General features: G+C 39.5%; 2 protein-coding genes across 3 annotated transcripts in view; one reads left to right on the forward strand and one right to left on the reverse strand.

Moving 5' to 3' along the window:
* The window catches only part of LOC124305321 (alkaline phosphatase-like), a 236,204-nt gene that overhangs the window by 194,193 nt on the left and 18,948 nt on the right, over nt 1-23,063 (forward strand). For both annotated transcript variants that reach the window (XM_046764612.1, XM_046764611.1), the window contains one exon: nt 20,791-20,965. In XM_046764612.1, coding sequence (XP_046620568.1) covers nt 20,791-20,965 — 175 coding nt within the window. The remainder of the gene's footprint in view (nt 1-20,790; nt 20,966-23,063) is intronic.
* Nucleotides 1,963-17,625, reverse strand: LOC124305326 (caspase-1-like). The gene is made up of 5 exons (XM_046764624.1): nt 17,329-17,625; nt 12,967-13,241; nt 10,040-10,215; nt 8,430-8,547; nt 1,963-3,480 (listed from the first exon to the last, which is right to left on the reverse strand). The coding sequence occupies exons 1-5, from the start codon at nt 17,586-17,588 to the stop codon at nt 3,206-3,208; spliced, it is 1,104 nt and encodes a 367-aa protein (XP_046620580.1). The 5' UTR covers nt 17,589-17,625; the 3' UTR covers nt 1,963-3,205.

Genomic DNA, 23,063 nt, shown 5'->3' on the forward strand with positions numbered 1-23,063 from the left:
ATCGCACGTCCTAACCTCCGATGATCTCAGAAATGTCCTTCAACTTCTTTAACCATCGAAAGTACACGAATAAAATAAAACACTCATGGAGTGTATTATGTTTAGAAATCCTTTCGTAGCGGATTTAAAAAAAAAAATTTATGCTCGTGATTGTTTTGTCATTTCTTTTGTAGCTCGTGTAGTTTCTGTAAGGGAAACAATAAGAACAAGCGTTTTTGATAATGCTTTAGTTAAACTCAATTCGATTTATTCTCATTCATTTGTCCTGAAAATGCTGAAAATTTTGTGAAACAGGATCTTCCACTTTGAATTTTTATACTCGTGGCCACTCTTTGATTTTTGGTCATCAGTTTTCGCGGTTTTCATTCAGCAAATAACAAATGAACACGATAACTGCGAGTCCTGGCTACTGTATTAATTAGAACCAACTGGATTGCCTGTAGCTGCGTAGTTTGAACCTTTTTTCACTCGTTTCTTCCGTGTCTCTGCTTTGTCTCCACCTGGGAAAGATCCTTCAGAAATTCTTGACCTTGCGTATATACGTATCCCAAATTCTGAGCCGAAAATTTTCTTTGAACCCTGTTTTCCTTTTCAACTCAAAAAACACGGCGTTCGTAGGAATCCTGGTTTAACCGAAGTCGTAAATTCTGCGCATCCTCGATCCCAATTTAGAAAGCTCGAAAGCTCGAAAGCTCGAAAGCTCGAGAGGGAGCCGCGTTCCAAGTCGGTAATTAATTATTGATTTTCAAATTATTTCGTCGAGGTCGCGGCACTCCGAGCGCGTGAATCCTCCATCCCTGTTTCCAGAGTTCACTTTGTGGTCGGCAAAGCCTGCAAGACGGGAAAGGTATAACAGGCGCATCATCTCGTCTTGTGGCTGTTGCGCCCCCTCGGCGCGATCTCATTAGCTTCTCTTAAGGCTTGCATCCCCTCGTCTCGCCTCGTATATTTGCACTCAAATTATAACCGCAAGGGTGTCTCTCTTCTCCGCGTTCCGCACACATCGAGACACCCGTCTCTGCGAGCTGTCCCTCTGCATGTACGTATTCACATTCATACGCCTTGCGAATCATGAAAATCCGGCAAGGGTTGCGAACAGAGCTTCGAAGCACCCTCTCGACGCGAGGCGCGCTCGTGCACATTTTCATTACCTATTTCCATATATGTATATATATACACATCGTATATATGTATAAGATGTACACCCGTCGCCTGGTAAACTCGAGAAATAGTAACGGAAACAAAGATTCGACAGCTGTGATCAAAATCCGTAGATAATAATCGGAATTTATGAAAGCTATCGGTTTGACGGATTTTCTTTACTCGATAATTCGTAGCTATTGTGGATATAAAAAAACCAACACAAAATGGATAAACAATTACGACGATGTGATAAAGGAAGCGGCTTTAGACTGACTATGAGCCAGCTTTCGAACTCTCCGTCCTCACGACGCAGGTTCCAAGTTCGTGAAGAGATAAAAAGAATGATATTCAATTCAATTTCAAACTGCAAATTCAGATTCGTGATTTGATTAACGATTTTAAAGCCCTCGGATATCATATTGTATGAAAATACGACGATTTTTTTTATTTCGAACCACTATAATGGATTCACCATGAAAAATTTTCGGAGCCTGACCTTGGATTTGTCATCGGTAACCCAAGAATCATCTGCCTACCAATTTCTAACAAATTCGAAATGTTTTTAAATTTTTTTCAACCATATTAGATTTCGCAATCTGACTTCATATTCGTGATGAGCCACCCAGCAAACCGGCGAGTACCAATTTTCATCGAAATCCAAATGTTTTTAGTTTTATTTTACAGTTTATTGAACACGCGAAATTTAAATTTTACAAATCTTACCTTAGATCCGTGATTAGCGACCCGAAAAACCTCACGGTGCCTATTTTCATTCAAATCTATTCCAAAAAAATGGATCACATACGTACATACAAATGACTGGGGATGATTCTCTAAATTTCGAAAGCTTTTCCTTTCGGTGTGATTGCAACAACTTCCTTTTGTCTCTGAAAACAGAGAAACGGGGCGTTAAGAATACAGACAGCTTAACTTATTTTGATTAATCAATTATTCGCCAAATCGTGTAGAGATTTTGTTCAACACTTATCGAGATTGATGACGTTAAAAAGTGGTAAAAAAAACATATATATTAAACTAACGTCGAACATCCGACGATATGATGCTGGAACAAATGGTCGTATAATTTTCTTGCCAATTATGTCGTGACTTGAACGATGTAAGCGCGGGCCTAAACGCCCCGCAATGTCTTGAATAAATTACGTTCAGACTCGATTTCCACCAACCCGTGGGCGGATGATGGGCCGATGAATGGGGGTACTTATAAATTTAACTCGGGAGGAGAAACGGCGGTTAAGTAGATAGTGGCAGGGGCATTATGGGAGCGTGTTTGTCTGATGTAAAAAGCTTTCTGCACCCACACCGAGTCTACGAGGGTTTAATTATCCATTGACACGGAAGAGTTAATTAATCTTGCGAGTTAAGCAGGTATAAATGTATCCTTTTATTACACGTCGATCGTAGAATGGTTCTGATTTACGATTAAACACCAAATTTCGAACCTCGTTTATTACAGCCTCCGATCAATCGCTCGAAGGGCTGTTATATACGTACGCGCAATGAAACACGCGAAGAGATTATATTTTCAAAAACTGACAACTCTTCATCCGGCTGCGTAGAGTTTAATTTATGTATATATTGAAATGCTGCTGGTACGTGTCACAATATTCAACATGTATACGAGGTATTCCATGCAAGGTCGACGAGAGCTTGTAATCTCATCATTTTTAATTTGATCGACATTTTTCCACGTATCTAACGGTATTTCCATAATACCAATCTCTTTTTTGTACGTTCTTTTCATGCGGTCGTTTTTGAGTTATATAGGTATATAAATATTGAAATCAGTTCCTAGTAACGCACTTTTCGTGAAATTTTCAAAAATTTAATTTTCTACATCGGTTCAATTGTATCGTGTATTTTTTCTTTCGACGAACGATTAAGCCGTCTATTAAATTGTTATAAATTCTTCTAGCTGAAAACTTTGTCGAGTAATTGGCACGAAATGTTCCGTGTATAATCACGCGATTGAAATACATGAAACATGTTCAATAGTCGTCGATGATTGAAGATTAATTGTAAGCCATGGTGCATGGGGTGGGATTCAAAGCGCGGTGACTTTATTCATGTAGCGAAGACTGCCTGACTTTTTTGAAAAGTAAACGAGGCGCGTGAGCATCGAGACGACCGATGGAATCTGCTTCTTTGCGTGCATCTTAGCGTTCTGAGGTACGTAGGATTGGAAGTCGAGGGCGACCCTCCTGTTGACGAACGTCATTATAGTCAGGAGATCTCGACTCCTGCCGTTCTTTGCGAGTTCCTTGCAGATCGCCTGGATGAACCAGGAACCGGCGTCTGGGTTGCGCCAGGAGTAGAAACCTGGAAGAAAGCGAAGAGCGGAAGTTTATAAATGGGTAGAGACGAGCAGAGGGCTGAAAAGTGGGTGATTTTCGGCAATTTATGTGTCGACGAAAAATTATTTAAGTTTGATTGGGGTTTGTTTCATTCAAAAGTATTTATATAAAGCTTTGTTGAGATGTTTTATTTGTTTAGATATATTTTATCGGGGCGGGGTTGAAATCTCGAATTAGAAATGTTCCGAAAGCTCCGAATTCCGAATTCTTTGGTGGCGAAAGTCAAAGCAAAGAAATCAAACTCGAACGAAACGTCAAATTTTCGAATGGTCCGAAACCCTTTCGCTCGAAGATCCGAACGAACAAAATTCGGAGGTGAAGCTATTAAAAAATGCTGACTCTCAATTTGCATTAAGTCGGTCAAGCGGTTTTTGAAGTATCGTCTACATCGCGAAACTTGAAATTTACGGTTGACGTTATTGTCAATAACAATGTTTACTATCAATTGATTCCGATAAAATGAGTGCCTAAATAAATCGCAATCCACATCATTTTCAATACAGTAAATTCCAATCGAATCGATGAATCGGTCGTCGAGACGTAAATTCCAAATTTCCAACCATTAGTTGAAATTCCTCGAGGTAGGAAGAAATTCTCATCTCGACGAAGGAACTTTCCATCGGATCTGTATTTTCAATCCTGTGCACGCGCAACTTCGGTTTCTTGTTTCGGCAGCGATTCCACTGTCGGGATTTAGTCCCTTTTTATACATGGGGTGAGAAATTGTCCGCAAAAAGGCGACGGTCCATGGTTACGCGGATGGAAAGATTTCCCTCGCAAATTCCCTTCGCATTTACTCGGCTACCTCCTCGCCCGTACGATGATGTCCTCGAAATAAACGAGTCGTATAATTCTGTGATTACGTTTTAACTTTATTTGCCCGCGGCATTGACTCGCCGTCGAGATATCGGACTCGGAGACACCGACGTTGTATTTTACCTCCAATATATATTTCCCGTGGGATAATGAAAACCGTCAATTCTCCCCGCTCCCTGTATACGAACCGATTTTCGATCATTTTGACAGCGTATCTAATAGCCGTTCGCGACTAGCTGGTATAATTTGTCTTTCCTCGAATTCCTTCGCTTCATAGGTACGATTTTTCTTTTTTTACTTTACTATGCCGACTATGCGCATTTCCTTTCAACGGTTGTATACCAAATTGAACATAAATTTTTCACGTAGGGAACCAGATGAAAACGCTTGATTATAATTATAAGGCTAGCATTTTGGGTTTAGAAATTTATGATCAAATTTACTGCAGATGATATATAACGCGTGATTTGAAAAAAAAATTTCGTTTTATCCGCAATCCCTTTGAAGCTTTATTTATTCATTTTTATTTTTTTGTCAAGCTGGTACCTACCGTTGAATATTTAATTTTCCAACATTACTCTAATAATAGTTCAGATTTAAAAAAAGGAAATAAAAGTAGCATTATTGAATGATCGACGTAAAGAAAAAAAAAATTGATAACGTTAAATGCGTGAAAAAAAAAAAAATGTTTTCCAACAATAAGCCAATCGCCAATTGAGATCGAACGATTCGACTTCATTGTTTATTATTTTGATGTGACGTGAAATGAAAAAAATAGATATCTGCAAGTGTTAGGTTGTAATTTTCGTATTTCTTCTTTCATGCTTGCATTGAACAAAGAAAAATCGTGCCACAACTGAAACGAGTATACATTAATTCCGTAACTACCAAATTTGCGATTATTTCGTGATTGAATTAATAAAAAGTATTGATTGTCAACTTACCAACTTCTGCGAGTCTGGAAAATGATTTACATTCCCATTTCACGCTGTTTTGAAAGCCCAGCAGAAAAAAATAAGTAAGTAAATAATAGCGAACTAGTTGAAATAGGGGAAAAGAAGAGATCCGATTTGTCGTCACGAAACTTTCCTTTTTCTTTTCGAATTTGTTAGAGGAGACAATTTCTTTCGGGGAATTGTTTTGCCCCGCGACGAAACTAGGATCGTTCAAAAACTGATTCACCCTCCGTCGTTTAGGCTAAAAGTGATAAATCGTCGCTTTACGACTCCCGCTGGACACTGGCTGATAGTTTATGTACTGAGAAAAACTTCGTCTGTTGTAGTTGTTTCAAAATTCTGGTAAAACGTGTATCGTTATAATAATGACTATAATATTATTAGAATTACATGAAAATACGGTACAATTACCAACCATTTAGTGTGATTATAGCTGCCAACTGACTTTCATTTTGTACAGAAAACTGTATCGTAATTACGAACTACATAGTAACCCCAATTAGAAAATTCTCTCCGTGTAACTTTGAACTGTTGTTGAACAAAATTTGCAGCTTCTTATAAACAACGCACTCAGTCATCCACCCAAAGCTGCAAAATTTAGTCTCGTGATAAAAATTTATCTGCTCTTTTGAATTTTCTTCTATTTATTTTTTTCGCCTCAAGCTGTTTGTTTGTCGGAAATTTTTTTTTCTCGTTTTTCTTTCAACAATTCTTCATTTGACTGCCAAGTCCTATCGGTTTCACATTTTTCACTCGGCTATTTTCAAAATTATCGCGGAAGTTGTCGGACAGACCGACGGAGTTTTCGTATTCACGGTGATGAAAAGTATCGCGAAAAAAGTGTTTTTCCAACTCTGTTACAACAATTGTTTTACAACAACTCCGCGAATTTGAAACTCTGCCTGATTGGGTAACTTTTGCAGTACACAAGGGGCACTTAGAAGTCATTATGACGGCTTCCGGAAGCGCGTTTTATCCTAGGTTAGGTATACGGGATCACGTGAAGACTCGGCAGCTCATTAAACTAACTTCAACTAGAAACAGTTTAATAACGTATCTATAGAACTGGAACTATGGCGGTTTTCAGAACAAGATCTAGATTACTTGGAGTATAACAATTTCGCTGGGCGAATTGAATCGGGAATAAGGTTCGATAATAATTAATATTCGCTAACTGGTTTACGAGGCTTGAGATTCGTTGAGACAGTCTTTCCATACACGGTGGCTTAAAAATTATGGGGAAGAATCAATTTCATACGAGTTATTAACGTAAATTCTCTGACAATGAGACGAATTAAGCGAGAGAAATTTTCACGGACTCTGTATACGTCGTGATAAAAAATTATACTATAGTTTTTATGAAAAACTTGTACAATTGATTGAGCAAAGAAGAAAAAACTATGAAGATCATTCCAACAATATTCATTAGATCAAGGAAACGAGAACTTATTTTATTTGTTTTGTGTAAAATATATCATTGCTAATCCGTAACTAATTAATTTTGGTTAATGGATAAAAAAGTTTTCCGATTCCTTGACACAATTAATTATTTCGTACAGTTACAAGAATAGATTTCCAACGGTCAAACGAAGCTTATTTTTACACAAAGGTGTGAAAGTTTCGAGATACCAAATAAATTTTTCAAGATGTTACTCATCACTTCTGTAAATTTAGCGAATTCTTTCCTCGAGGCAAGGTTGAAATTCCGAAAGGGCATAACTCCGACAAATCAGAGTACCGAAGGTGAAAAAATGAGAAATCTTAAAAATCTGGAACATCTAAATTGCGAATGATCAAAGATTTTCAGCTCCGTGAATTTCTGGCTTGGTGAAATTGCACCACTTTGATCTTTCGTCGTTTTTGGACTTTCGATATTTTTACATTCGGAATCCCGGTCATTCCGATTTTAAGATTTTCCAATTCACTTGAGTTTTCGGAATGTTGGATTTCGAAACTTTGCTGATTCTTCAAAATTCGATTTCTGCACTTCAAGCTGCGCCACCAAATAATTCGGATTTTCAACCTCGCCCCCTTTCCTCGGCGATTTAGAGCAGGCGTCAAATTGGCGATTGAACCAGCTCCGCGAGTCAAAGCTCATCGCAAAGTGAACAACGTGTCGTAATCAGGTATGTAGAGTGCGACGCAGGTCGATTCGATGCGCTGCACGGTTCTCCGTTAGGCATTCGAGCCGACAGAAGCATCCGACCACTCCCAGCCACTCCGCGGATTCTCTCTGCACCCCCTGTTCACATCTGCAAGATTGGCCTCGATCCGAGTGAGATTCGCGGTTCTAGCCGCCGCAGGCTGCACGAATGATGGACCGAGAAGCTGCGAAAAGCTCGCCGAAACCGGAAGCCTGCTGTAACGTCGCCGGCTAAATCGACCCGAGAATCCAGCGGGGATTAAATCGACCTTCACGGTCGGGTTGTTTGCCAAAACGTTGATCCGGGGAAAACGGAAGTACGCGGCAAGGTTTTATATTCGACGAAAATTCGATTGCGCAATTATCTTACACCCAAATACTGTAGCTGTTGATATATGCTCGTTGATTGAAAATGATATTTCTGCAGGAAATCAGTAATCAATTGATCACCGTATTTTTCACCGAAAAACTATTAGATTTTACGATATATCGAGCTTCGATACAACGGTGGATTAAATAATTTCTGTAGAGTGAGCGAGAAATTTCATTGCGTTTGAAAAGCGACAAAATTTTCGGTTTGTACGTTCAATAATATTCAAAGATACGTAAATGTATTTAAAAAGAAAATATACATCTGTACCATGTAAGAGGCAAAATTTGAATAGCAAATATTTGTTCGAATCTTTGAGAATGGCGGTAAAAGTTTTTCATATTTAATAACCACGCTATGTTAAATAAGTATTTTCAATATCGACGAGGTTCTTCTTTGATGGGAATTTCATTAAATCTCTCTGTAATTCATAATGGAAAACGTGGCGCTGAGCCAGGCTCGTATTTACAGATTGACAATGAGTGAAAAAGAATTTGCGAAAGTTAATGAAACAGCGGAATTCAAACTCATTAGTTTAATGACACGCGTTGAATTTTCATCCGAAATTATTTCTACGAGCAGTATCACTCGACGTTTAATACGTACTCGTTTCAAATTGTAATGCTTACCATCGTAAGTCGAGTAGGCAACCATGATGTCAGCATACGCAGGTATGCTGTAGCTAGTCGCGCTGTCAGTTTCGTGAATCACTGTGACACCCTGATCGAGTCGATTGCCTCGGCAAGCCTGAAAAACGCCTATATACATATAATATGTATATCAACGAATCGTTGGAGGGGGAAAAAATTCCGCCACCCAACTAACGCGATATGATTTTTGGTAGGTAGAATGATATGTACACTGTCCCTCTTTATACCCCTGATAAATAAAATTTAAATGTAAAACGTTTTTTCTATAGTCATATATTAAACCGTGTTCCTATCACAATCAGCATGCATGCGGTTTTTTGACCTCTCCTCAGCCCCCAGCAAAGAAAAGGGAGAATTAATAAAAGTGGCAGAGGATTAAAAAAACAAAAAATAAATAAATAAAATAAAAATAAACGAGACAATACACCCTTCGTGCGAACCTTGCATGTATACGTATATGTATGTATGTATATGTCAGTATGTATATGTCAGCAGACCTCGTGTTTATCCTTATTTATGCATACATGTGTATTGCATATACGTATATCTCTATGTTAAACCACAGGCGATATGTAATGAAATGCATAACCTAGGCAAGGGTAGAAAAAAAAATTACACCGCGAATAAAGGAGAGAAGCAAAAAAAGGGGGAACAAAAATTCCTGGGACACGCGGCCGCGTTTAGAAAAAAAAAAAAGAAAAAAAAAACTTAATCTTGTCCCGCCGTTATACTTGCACATAAACGTGACGTAACACACACAACCATGTACAAGTGTGTGTAATATATTTCCGCGCTTTGTGTAATCCGACGCTTATTAAATCCTGCACGCGTTTTAGAGCGATCGATTAATCCCTTCCCTTGTTGCTCCTTTTTTTTTTTTTCCGTGCGATAAAAAATAAAAAGCATTATACTCTTAATTCCAGTGAAACGGATTGAATACCCGCTTGAATTAATGTTGTAGGGCAGAAGGAAAAGCAAACGGTTTATGTGATACCCCGCTTCGCTTCTTATACCGTATAATACGTACATATTATTATGATCTATAAAATATCGGATGCAATTTGCATTGAGACTTTTTTTTAGTCTGCTTTTTTTTACATTCAATAGAAGTTAATTAACCTCTTCGCGAAGCGGGGAAGAATAATTTAGTCAAACTTGATAAGCGGCTATAATTAATCACGTAACGATCAGTAATCAGATCCAGGCGATTCGTCGTAAAACAGGGTACGGGGTGAAGAAATAATAGATTAAAAACTGAAAACACATATTGAGCGAAAATTCTTATAGTAATCGTGACTATATTTCGTACCTATGTAATAATTATCGCAAATCATTATGCTACTATTTTTTAAAAAGTGAAAATGATCGCTTTTGTAATATTATCGTCGAAAAAGCTGTTCACGGTGTAAGTTTAAAGTGATTATACATAAAAAAAATAAAAAAAAAAAAAAAAAAGAAAAGACAGTCAACAGATCTGATAATATTACTGACGCGGTTGATCAAAAAAATAATATAGTTTACTATCCTCGTGCGGGTATATATTTATTTATTTCTGATAAGTTTCTTGGAAATTTCGAATGTCCTCTCACCTGGATGAAGAAGAGCTTCGGTTTTCCAGCGAGACTGGGACACAAATCACCGGTGAAAGAAGTCCAAAGTCTGTCAACGGAGTAAAGTTCATCGCTCGAATGCAGGAAGCCGGATTCGCCATGAGACATCGCTGATACAACGAGACAATCGGCGTCGCTGTGATCTTCGGCAGCGACTGAAATTAAAGCAACGGTGCTAATTAATCCGGTGGTTTTCGAGTACGACGATGCTTCATAAACCGGGAAAACGATTACGGTGCACTGAATGAAATTTTTAGTCATTCCAATCGCACATTTTCTTGATACAAAGTACACACTATGGCAAGGAATTCACGGCGTGTTACCTTGAATAAATTGATAGCCAGCATGATGATTCATTTTTATACAAGTATCAATTCGTCCGACAAAAGTATTTTGTTGAATTAAGCAAGTATTCTATTCGTTGGATTTGACCGTTGCATTTAGTTGAATCAAACAAATACCGCTTGACTCAAATAATCCTTTGCCTCCGTGTATCCTCGCGACTTTGCCAATTTCGTTTGGCAAATTCCCGCTCACCTTGCGCCAAATGCGAATTCGCAGTTGCAACAATTTCGCAAATCACACGTCTCGCAGCTTCGCTTTACATACACTCGCTTTTTTGCAATTTGGAGATACTTCATCTGCAGCTCGTTAATCTAGCTCGTCATATCCTGAGTGTGTAAATTCATCCGATGGATGAGCAGCGTGAGTTTAAATTGCCAATTATTCACTGACGCGATTCAGGGAGACGACATAAATATTTATGGCGCAAAATTTTTGCCCGATGAGACCTCTTCTCGTGTCTCAAAATTACATCGAAACGTGAATTCCCATTTTCTGGAATAGAGTAACCGGTGTAAATTTACTGCAGGACACAGGTCATTTCGGTTACTTGGTGAGCCGACTGAAGTATTCAGGAGATTGGGATCGACGGAGCAAAGCGACGAAACGTGTGTGGAAAAGGGTGTTAGTTCGAAACAAGTTGTTCGCTTCGTTTCGGGCACTCAGCGAGTCCTAAATATTAATTGGAATTGAAACACGCTTCGTCTCAGCGGTGACTAAGTTTATTATTTATTATTTTCGAACTCCGGAATAAAATTGTGTCAACGATTGTCGCATCTCTGTAGAATATAGTGCAGGTACAGTGGCGCATCCTTACCGCGGCCTATGATTTATTACCACCTATTAATATTCCGTGTCATTTCATTAATTATTATTTCACGGATTGATAAACAACGCATTACTAACTCGTTTAACCCTTTTCTTCGTTCAACACTCAGCTGACAAGCTTATCCGTAGGACGCCTCAAATTAATGCGAGCTGGCTTTGAAAATTTATCCATCGAAGTGTTTATCCGTGATCTCTTTTTCATTCTTTTTATTTTTAATTGTTTTCAATTTTTAACCGCGGGATTTCTCTCGTTTGTTTGAATTATAGCATAAATTTATCCACTTAATCAAATCATTAGTGCGTGTGAAGGAATGGATGCGATTAAAAACTTTGCCAATTAATTGACAAAAGCTTTGTATGTCACGTCCAGCATGACCCCCTAATGAACACAAATATTACCACTACATACAATAATAAGTGGACACAAGGGTTAAAGACAATCAGAAATTTGCGTGTCGTAAATGCGGTCGGCGTCATAATTCCTCGTCGCGTTTCTCGCCGTGACAGTCGGTTTTTTTTTACTTTCCTTTTTTTTTCTACTTTTCCACGTTTCATTAGGTATGCAAATTGTAGAAGGGGTTAAATGGATATTCGAGGTATTTCGGCAGTCTTTTCGCTGTGAAGGATTCAATTTGACTGTTCTGAACGCAAAGCGAGCATCACGTTCCACCTGGATAATTATTCCAACGATTCGCAAGTAATTTATTCCGTTCGCCGTGTTGATGGAACGATCTTGAATTCCTCTCTGTCAAGTCAGTGAGGAGTGAGAATCTGGAGGCGTTACAATTGTGCAAATTAATCGGCCTACCGCGCTCGCTGAATAACTGGGATAAACAGCTTTCAGCAACAATCTTGTAACTTGAAAATTATCTCTTACTACAAATAGTTTCTAGTCCTGCAGATCGAGGAGTTCACGATTCCGACTCATTTCGCGAATCGATTGCCGTTGGAACTTCGGACGTTTCGCCAATCGAGAGAAGGTTAAAATATAGTCTTATCAGGAACCTGCCTTTGATCACCGAGAATAGACGTTCTCACCAAAGCATTCATGCATATTCATGTACGTGCCTCTGGCACAAACGACGAATCTTGATTAACTTTTTTCATTTACGGGGGAACGGATGAAATAATCGAATTCCGAACACACGCGTTACAATCTAGACTGTCGCAAGAATCGATGATGTCAGCTCGACGTGACCAACAATTTTATAAATCAATAGAAAAATAGGTTTTTAATTGCAAATACACGTAATTTCACTAGATCGCGAATATGAAATCAGAAGCTGATAAAAAAAAACTACGTATTTTGACACAACCTGCAGCATTATTCGAGTTTTAACAACCCTCGACTAATTTTCGCGACCTGGATAACGACTGAAACCGAATGATAAATTTGTGTAAACTTTAGGATCATACAGGGTACGATAAACGTATAATGTATTGATTTTAGGACCGATGCACCGAAACAAATAATTCGCCAGCTGTATGTACGTGGATGTATTTTAACGACTGCAGGTGATAACGCTTTGTGTTTAAAATCCGAGTCGCCCATCATATAAACAGCCGGGTTCTGGGTTAGAGAGCCTGGAAAGTACCCTCAACAAATTTTCCGGATGAATATTTCATGCACCTCCGCGCGTATTCCATAATGCACCGGCTGCGTGGCTCGAACCGAAGGAAGTGCAGGGTGCATAAGTTCGAGGCCGAGTTTTCTTTTAGAAGGTTGAAAAACCCACCTGATCTTAGAACTTGAGATATGGTCTTGAAGCTGGGATCGTTGTAGACGCGAACCTCGAATCCAAGGCTGTCGAGAGCTTCGCCGAGGTTTTTGCAGTCCTTAATCGTCCCGGTCCGAGTCGCCATGTTTACGAAGTGAATGTGGTTGAAGATCAGGGCGACTCCTCGTCGCGGATGCGACATGTCGTAGACTTCGGAATCACGCTCCGTTTTGCTCGATACGACCGTGCTTTCCAGGCTCGACGCGACGCTCGCCACGCTGTCGGCATCGTCACTGAACAAAAGACAATTAACGTGGTAAAGAAAGGTACGGGAGAATTAGGACGACAACGAGGAAGCCAGAGTCGAAATTTAGTGGCTACGTTTGACCCTACCAAGGTTCATATAATCCTACTTTGAAGGAAACTGAACCTAGAAATTCTACACTGACCCTCTAGCTCCTGAAAAATTAAGAACAAAGTCTACATTGAACCTCCAATTCCTAAAAATAAAACTACCAAATCCTACTTTGACGCTCTTACAATTAGTAGACGATTGAACCTATTTTGACGCTGTTCGATCTACAGCTCCACCATTGGACCTGTAACTCATCATATATAGATACACTATTACAGCTACATTCGAGTGTTCGCAATGAACGATCCAAGGGCTGTTTCGACATAATTTCGATGAGTTTCAATAACGTTTGAAAATCAAGTATCGCATTTCAGCTGTATTTATTCAACGTTATTACGAATACAGAAACCATTTTAACGAGAGGAGCTCCAGGTTACTATAAATACAAAATTCCAAAATTCATCGATACATTGAACCGTACCACCCCTGGAGGGTTGAAGTAGGTTCCAAACAGACCCTACTTTGTGCCTGAACTCGGTGAATCAGGGAATTTCGGACATGCTTAGCGTCTGATATCGCATTAAAATAGAACCCACTTTACTATCTGTAAGTCCTACGCAGGGTTTAAAGTAGGCGCTAAATATCGACTCGGGTAGTTAAAATACCGCAAACGTTACGTGACTTCGGCCATATTTGCGGAACGACAATTTCGAAAGCGAGCCGAGGTATCAGCTGGCGTATGGATTCACCGTGTATACGTTTCGATATCGTGCAGGTAGCGTGTTTGCACGCCAAAAACATGTGGCGCGAGAGCGCAATTTCAGCGCAAATGCTATTACATATTCAGAGGACGAGAATTGGGACAATCGAACGTTTCGTTCGTTTCTGGCGTTCAAACCTTCGCCGACAACATTTGTACGATATTTGTCAGGGCGGTTTAACCCAGATATTCTTTCCGCTTTTTTAAAAAAAATTGCACAGTCAGTTACCGAATCGTTTAGATCCGATCATTCGAACGGCTGTGTCTGATCCGTTAACGCCGATTGCACGGCGACGACCCTCATGGCGGAGATTATATTCCCCTTGGAATTACTGAATTAAGACTAGTTGAAAGTAACGTCCCGAAGGATAAGCCAGTAATCCTCATCCAGAGTGGAGTACTTTTCTCTCTTTCTCTATCCTTCTATCTCTCGTCATATAATTGTACTCCCACGACCGAGCAAACAGGGCACGATTCTCGTTCAGCGAAAGCTCTCCAACATTCACCTTTGACAATTGTGTATGTATATATATATATGTATATACCTTGAGGTAGAGGCAATATCCGACTGAATGACGAATTCACGGCCTAATTGTTCGGACCAAAGAATAACCGAATCGAAAATCCAGAGCAAGACTCTTTTCTATGAAAACTTGAACCAACTTGTGAGATTGAAGTTAGTATAATCCGTCATTGCATTAACGTTGCCAACTTGAATCTCGATTTTCTTTTCACCATGTTTTGCAACATGTCATCGCTGAATTATAAATCCGATCAAGGTATAAACGCGCATCAATTTATCAGTAATGCGTCGGAAGAATTCAATCGAACGTTTCAGCTGCAGCGCCGTGAAGAAGTGGTTGTTTATTACCGACAAAAATTTCATTTGTATCGAGCCGTCATTACGGACTGCAACGTTTCGACTGCGCGCGAGTAGTTTCTACCCTGTATCCAGCAGCCCCTCGACCGGCCTTATAACGAGAGAGGAGTGCAAGCGTGGCAAAGACGAGCTGCCGGATGAATAACTACGCCGAGACTTCAACACCGGCGAACCATCTCGTTATCTTACGGTAGCATGGGAGTAAAGAGGATCTGGAGGAGGGACTAGAGAGAAATTGGAGAGGGACTGAAGACGGAAGAAAGGGAATACCGGTCTGAGAGGGAATGGCGCCGGTGGTTGCCTTCTGTTGTTGCGGTTGAATCTTCCCGCGACGACACTCGAGCGACGCGGATGAAAAGTCGCGTTGCATGTATACTCGAGAAACAGGGACGTGGCGAAATTGTAGGAAGACGGGAGCTTCCACTTTTTAAGGAAATATTTCGAGGAGAAAAAGAGAGAGAGAGAGAGAGATGGAAAATTTTCTGTCAGGTTACCGAAGGCAAAAGCCGCCTTAATACTTGTTCGGAATGAGAATGGCGCTGCATTAACCTTAATTTAGCTGGCACCTTGAGGTCGTTCGTAACCTGAGAGTTTTTAATCGAGATTTTTCTAACTTGAAAATTTCTGCTATTTAAAAAAAAATTTTATTACCTTAAGATTAAAAATTATTGTTGCGACTTTTTTTATCTTGTAAAAGGCACTTAAGTGAATACCAAAAAAATAAATAATTCAAGTCAAAATATTAAATTCCTTCAATGCATGACTTGAAAATGCGAGCAATATTGTACCAGATAAATGTGCCAGCTAAAGGTTAAGCCAACTTTGGGAAATGCGGAAAATTGACCGGATCCTGCAGCCGGGTTTGGAATTGGTTGTCATTTGGGGTGACTTAGGATTTTGATTGGACAGCGAAACGAATCTGTGATACGAATTTTATGGAGCTCACGTTTTCTCCAAATCATTTTGACTCGGATCAGCTTGTGTTTAATAATTTCAGATTACTGTCAATAATCGCCAAAATATTAATTAAAGAAATGAAATCACGGTTGCGATAAGCTTGAATCGTTTAGATGACCGATGCCTTTCACTATGTAGTGTCATAAAAATTACAATGTTTCAAAAGTGCAGTTGCAATACATGTGACTGATTCAATCTGCATATTCTTCTTTTTTTTCTAATTCCGCCCGTACTGAACTCGAACTTTGTTTCAATTTCACTATCTTGAGAAAACTTGATGGCACGAGAATTCCTCAGTGAATATTGCGATTCGGTGGTTTAATTAGACGTCGGTTGGTTTTCGCGGTTAAAACTCTTAACTCATTTAATTTTTTTAGTCACGCCATTCAACTCTTTTGATCTACGTCTATTATATATACATATATACTTATATACTTGGGAGAATTTTTCCAGTTAGCTGCGAATGGCGACGAGAGGCTTCGTGAAAAGGTTTTTTATCAGTTATGTACATATACGCGAAGTCAAAGTCACGTGTCGATAATAACAAATTTTATAAAGCATGCGGCTTTGATGTTCGTACGAGTGTTTGTCGTAAAGAAAATTGGTAATGAAAGAATATTACTTTCATACATTTTATTTTTTTTTTCCCTTTCTCTTCGTCGTTCTCTCAATCTCTTATTTCATGTTACTTAATATTGCATTTATAAATCCCGCAGGGCACAATGACTGTTCCGGTAAGCAAAAACGTATTTAAAAACCAGTGAATACACCGTAAGTCCAGCGTATTTCTGTAGAGGTGATACGTGTATTATATATACATATATATACACACATCATGTAACGCGGTTATTCAAGGAGTGAAAAAGATTCGAGGATCTCGCTACCGTGAATAAGAATTTTTTCTGAATAAGCGTCGGCATTTGTTAGAAATATTTTAATAAAATACGCGATCCTGTAACGGAGCAATTTAATCAGTAAAAATTCGGCGTCTGTGCTGCTCAGTTATTGAAAATTTCACCATCTGACAAATGCAGTAACATTAATCCTGCCGTGTTATAAAAAAGTTCCTCCCTCACATTCTCCCGAACTCGTTTCATAAAAAAAGAAAGAAATGTTTTTAAAATTATAATCTTCTAAGGCGCGTACACGTACGAATCGTGATTAAACTATCGAATTGTCAATAAACTATTAAAATTTAGGCCGTCTTATCGACACTGACGGTAAAACGAGATAAAACAAAACGTGACGCATCACCTTCGACAACAGCTGATAGAACGGCAGGAAAAATATCGGGATAATCGTGACGTCGATCTCGCCATTGTTCGGTTATAATAGGTAGTCTCTCGAAATATGTAATTCGCGAAACACTTTTCTAATTATATATATGCACTCGAAATTAACTCAGTGATCGACTAGCGTGATACTGACTTGTTTTTTTTCCTCCTGAATAGCCAGGCGTCCGTTTCGTCAGTCGCGGTTTCCTGCTCGGTTTGCGAACCGGAAATTTTCTCCTTGTTGAAACTCTGGTTGCGGTTTTCGCGGACTGTCAACGACGACGACATGACGACCTCGACGGCGGGAATTCTCTTGTCCAAGTGACTCTGCCTCGACGATTCGCCCGTTACCTCATCCCAGATAAAATAACACACTCTTATCTTATCCAACCCGCGACGGTCGACGCGACGCATCGCTCGATATGGTATCGAATCGATTTAAAACGCCCGTGTGTAATTCCCCCGATTCTACCCGATAGTTGGCCCACGGCAACTTCCGGTGTGTCAGGCTTCGGATTCATCGCCGTCCCGATAACAACGCTGACGGACGGCCTCAAGGCGCAATCTTTATGCATTCAGCTCTCGCAAGGCCTCTTGGGAATTACGTGAATCCTCCGGGACGGGATTATAAATTACACTCACTCTTGAAAGACGCTTTAAAGGTTATACAACCCGATTTACCGTGTACTTCATACTCCGTTTTATCGATCAAATTGCTGCATCAGACTTCGCGGTATTATATGTGGAAATTCAACAAATTAACTGCAGTGCCGACAGCGAAAAGATATTATTCAAATATTGAAAGAATATAATAAAAATTGTATTTCACGTGACTTGATGCGATTGTGCGATAGCGGTATGCGTATCCCTCTAACGAAGAAAAAATTAATAAACCCCAAAATGTCAACCCTAACAAGTTGCTTAATTATCAACAATTTTGGATCAAATCACCGTATGATTACTGTGCGAAGCGCATCTTTGCAATTTTTTATTTTCAAAACAAGAGTTCTTTCTCATAATTTTCTCTGATTATGAAGATGCTGTTTCATTCTCACAATCATTCCTATTTTTAGGAGTTTTTTTTTCTTTTTTTTTAAGTCAATGAAAACACTCGGAGCAATTTGAATTTGAAGGCATTATTATTTATAGTTTGAAGAATACTTGAGAATTTTTTCATTGAAAGGAGGCATGGCGCATATAAACTATAAACAATAAAGCACTCAGATTGAAATGTCACCAAACATTTTCATTTTCTTTATACAAAACTCCTGGAAATATGACTTTAGACCGTCCAAGACGTTACCCTACCTCCCCCGCTTAATTAACACACCCTGCAACACGCGGAAAATTCACCATCGCGATAAGTTGTTATCAGAACGATGTGTTCCGTGAAAATATATACATGTCTATTGTATACGATACATAAAACAGAAACGCGCGGCGTTCTTGGTGAAGTTTCTCTTCATAAACAAGCGATTATGCATGCGCACGACATCCGCCATTCGTTATAATAATATTACAGTTTCTAGACCATCACCCGCGGCCTGTGGGTGTGCATATATATTTCACTGCATTAGTTGCGTACCGCATGAATCAACCCTTACCATACCGTCCGCTCTGTTTCATGGTATAGTAAATACGAACTTATTCCGAGGAATAAATTAGTATAAATATAAATTCATTTCAAACAAGTTTTAATGCCTGTAGATCATGCGTACTTTTATTCCGCAGTACCGACTACTCGCACCTGTGGTTCCTTGTTTTTTTTTTTTTTTCTTATTTATCAAATTAATTTGCGGATGCTTCTATGAGGGACGAAGGAAATTTTCATAAGGTAGTTTGAAAATTTTGTGCCAAGGTTCGTAAGGTTTTAAAATACTTTTAAGAATTTAATTTTTAACGTCACATCTACAAGATTCAACTAATTTAATCATATGTGAAAAACAAAAAAAAAAATTGTAAAATATTATCAGGAGTTCACAGAACACTCAGAAAAAAAAGTAACAAACGGTACGACACAATTGGCGAAACAACGAATCAAATTTATGTCACAAGCTGTACGAGGAGCTCGCGAAAAATCGCTTCATATTCCCCAGTGTTGTAAATCCGTATCTTTTCTTAACGGGTATGCATACCCGTATCGGCGAATGACTTTTTCGATCCAAAAGGGATAAGGGATAAAGCGCGAAAGATGGCAGGAGCTACAGAGTTTCCCGATCGACGTTGACAGTCGCTCCTTCCGTGTTACGATAATGACGAGTGGTCCTGACGGCTTTTTCAGGCGTTTTACGTACACCTCTTATACTCGATGTTTGAGAGCTCCGAAATCTGCTCCGAGCATCAAAGGCGTCAGCAGAACACACCCGGCTAAATTCAATAACGCGGAAAAGATTTAACCCCGGTTTCTCGAGTCATGCCCGCGACTCTGAATCTAGTATTCACCTATAACCGCGGCTCTAAAACGACCCGGAGATTATCATAATCTGCAGTTTTATGGCCCGCCACGGGAAACTCGAACCCCGGTGACCAACTGCAATAAGTCAAGTTTCTCGACGCGGATTTCATTCATCTCTGACAGTTTTATCCATAATTCGCGCTCCGCCCCCCGCGGAAAACGGTATTTTTTATCTACCTAGATGTAACTTCAGGGCCGAGAATATAACTGCAGGAGCGAAATTCGTTTCTTGTCACTTGGAACTGTCACCGAAATCCTTGAGAACATGAATATATGTATAATAATGTATATGCATGGGAATTCCATGCGATTCCGACCAACGTTTGTCCCCCACCACTTTCGATAATTTTGTTTCAGGATTTCATCGGAATTGTCCCAAATCTGAAACAGTACTCCGAATTTTTTCAGATTTTTTATTCAACTGCTCAATTGTTTATAAATATTTAGTGTGATGTTGAAAATGATTTTTTTTAACTCTAACAAAATTCTCAGAAATTGTTTATTCTATTCCAAGCATTTCAAGACTAAGCCCATTACAGGTCTATTCTTCCCATTTTTTTTTAAATACAAGTATAACGTGTGCCAATGTTTTTTTTTTTATGAATACGCGTATAATTAAACAAGTTCGAAAAATGGCAGACGAATTGGTCGGATCTTTGATTTTATCTGCGAATTTTTATGAAAATTTTCTATCAAAGTATGAAACCGGTCGAGAAATCTTCTATGTGGAAAACAAAAGCTCTGTGAATTTTTGGGGACTTTTCAGACCGTTTAAGCAACTTTTTAATTAATCAAAAAATTAAAAGTACTAAAAAAAAGAAAAAAATGGACCTGTCATAGGCTCGGTCTTGTAATGATTGGAAAAGGAAATACAGTTTTTGAAGTTCTTTCGAGAATTTTAAAAAAGCTACTACTTAAAATCACTCTCAATACCTACTTATTAATGATTAACCGGTTGAATGAAAAATCTAAACATATTTAGGCTACTGTTTCAGAGTTGGGAGAAGTGGAGAAACAAAATTTTAAACAAAATGAAAAATCGTGAAGGTCCGAGGAACGGTTGGGTTCGCATGGAATTCCCCAAATATAGGTACCCTGAGCTTTCTCTTTCCTCATTTCTTTACTTCTAAACATTTTTCTTCGTTATTTTACGTGTTTCAGACCTACAACATGGACGCTCAGGTCGGCGAGTCTTCGGCCTGCGCAACTGCCCTGCTTTGCGGTGTTAAGGCCAACTACGAAACCGTCGGACTCGATTCCTCTGCAAGATTCGAGAACTGCTTCTCAAGCCACAACGCGAAGGTACCGTCGCTGATCAGCTGGGCCCAGCAGCAAGGTGAGGCCACGATAGTTTTGACGAGGCGAAGACGAACGGACTGGTGAAAAAGCGGGTGGATTCTGGAAATTTGTATCCGAGACAAAGAATTATTGAAGTCGATTGGGGTTTGCTTCTTTTAAAAGCGTGCGCGTGAACGGTTATCGTTGTTACCATTTCATAGCGGATTCGAAGGGTGAATCAAAGACCGCGATGAGAGAAAATTTTTACCATATTTACTCTGGGAATCGAGGGGCTGACGACGCTGGAGTTTGATCTGCATTTTTCCGACGTCTTTTTTGAAGTGAAAAATACGGTTGGTAGGTACACAGGTGAAGAAACCTTTGCTCATCGGTATAAACGCGTCAATCGGTTTTCCAACCCGCGTTTAACGCAAAGGAGATGTAAGCAAGTTAGGAAAATATAAAGGTTCCGATCTGAACTACGCCGTTTTTCAAAAAATATTTTATGCTCAAGCCTCGAACAGACTCGAGGATTGTTTTTGCGTGTCTACGATTATTGTTTTAAATTGTTCCACTCGAGGGCGATTCCAGTCTTTTATTAAGAATCTTCCTCGGCCTCTATGGGACAATTATTTCCTAATAGAACTTTCGTGCTTGTGTGTGTGAACAGGTTCAGAGATTCACGTGCTATAAGAAACTACCTACGCTCTGGGGCGACTGAATTTTTCGTGGTGTGCTGTTTTTCAGCTGATGATGGATTGGGAATTTCAAGTATTCGATATTCGGCCACAAGCCGGTTCCTTGTCGAAGCCAATCACGAGCTTGTGCGGTTTTGCAGAATTTTTTAGGCGTCAATATTCACCGCTCAGGCCTGAGCCATCAATCTCATCAGATTTTCGCATGAAATGTTTTCTAAATTTTGCCTATACAGAACGTCACGAAATAATGTCAACTTTTATGAAATCGCTTGAAATCCTATAAATTCTTTAAAAGTTTTCACCAAAGCTTAAATAATTTTATCGAATATCGTAAATTATTCTTTCAAGTTTCCGAGTCGAATTTTGTCTCTTTTTTTTATATTGAATTCTTATGTATTAAGTTTGGATTAAATCCACAAATTATCGTTAAACCTTACGATGTTCTTAAAAGTTTTCTCGTACTATCTTTTGAGTTGTAAAAGAGAAGAAAACAAAGAAGAAGAAGAAGAAGAAGAAGAAGAATAGGGAGAAAAAAAACCCTCAAACATTGTATCGACTTTTATAAAATCCGATAAAATTCTATAAATTCTTTAAAGTATCGTCACAAAGCTTTTCGAAACGCATGAAATTTTACAAATTCTTATAAATCTTCGATGGATTCCAATGCGAAGTTGGCACTAAAAAAAAACTTGGGTCAAGAAGTCTCGAGCGACATTTTCGTCGTTATACCGTAAAATGAAAAATGTTATGCGAAAAGTGAGGGTCGAATCGAAGAGTTTATTCGATCCCTGATCAGGTCGCAGTTCGGATTGATCTTCGCGGGGTAAAAGGCGTCCATCACTGACGTGATAAATACGGCTGAATCGAAGGATCTCGGTGAGAGATAAACCCGACCGAATTCTCCAGGCTCCAGACCCACTTTCGAATTCCTTCACTTTCCCATCGCTCTTGGATACGGAGGATAGATCTGTTCCGTGAGAGCGACTAAAACCGCAGTTTTACTCCGAAGTTCCAGAGACCCGCAGAGTGTGGCGTGCGGGTCTCACATATGCCGAGACGCAAGCTCTTCTTGGTTGGTTGCACGACCGCTCGGCTCATTAAGATTGATTGCCTGGTTGATTAATTGCACGGGAACGTTAGCTCGGGTTCCCCGCCCCCGCCTTCGCCCTCGGCTTTCCGGCCCCGCAGCATCCCCTTTTATCTATCCGCGAATCTACTCCTTTCGCCTCCGACCACGGCTCCCAAATTGCTCGCAATATCGCGTCGCATTTCACTCTAAGCAACTCGTTCTACGCGCTGTTGAATTCTTGTTGGAATTCTGGTGAGAAAAAGCTCCCTGGACATGACGCGTTTGAAAATTGGTGCAGTTTTACCGTGTGGAAATAATTTTCCGGTCGGTAGCTGAACGAGCAGCACCGCCATGTGCCGCTGTGACTTTAGGGAAATACTTTACAATTT

The sequence above is a fragment of the Neodiprion virginianus genome, chromosome 5 (assembly GCF_021901495.1).
Source record: "Neodiprion virginianus isolate iyNeoVirg1 chromosome 5, iyNeoVirg1.1, whole genome shotgun sequence".
In the NCBI taxonomy this organism is placed as follows: Eukaryota; Metazoa; Arthropoda; class Insecta; order Hymenoptera; family Diprionidae; genus Neodiprion; species Neodiprion virginianus.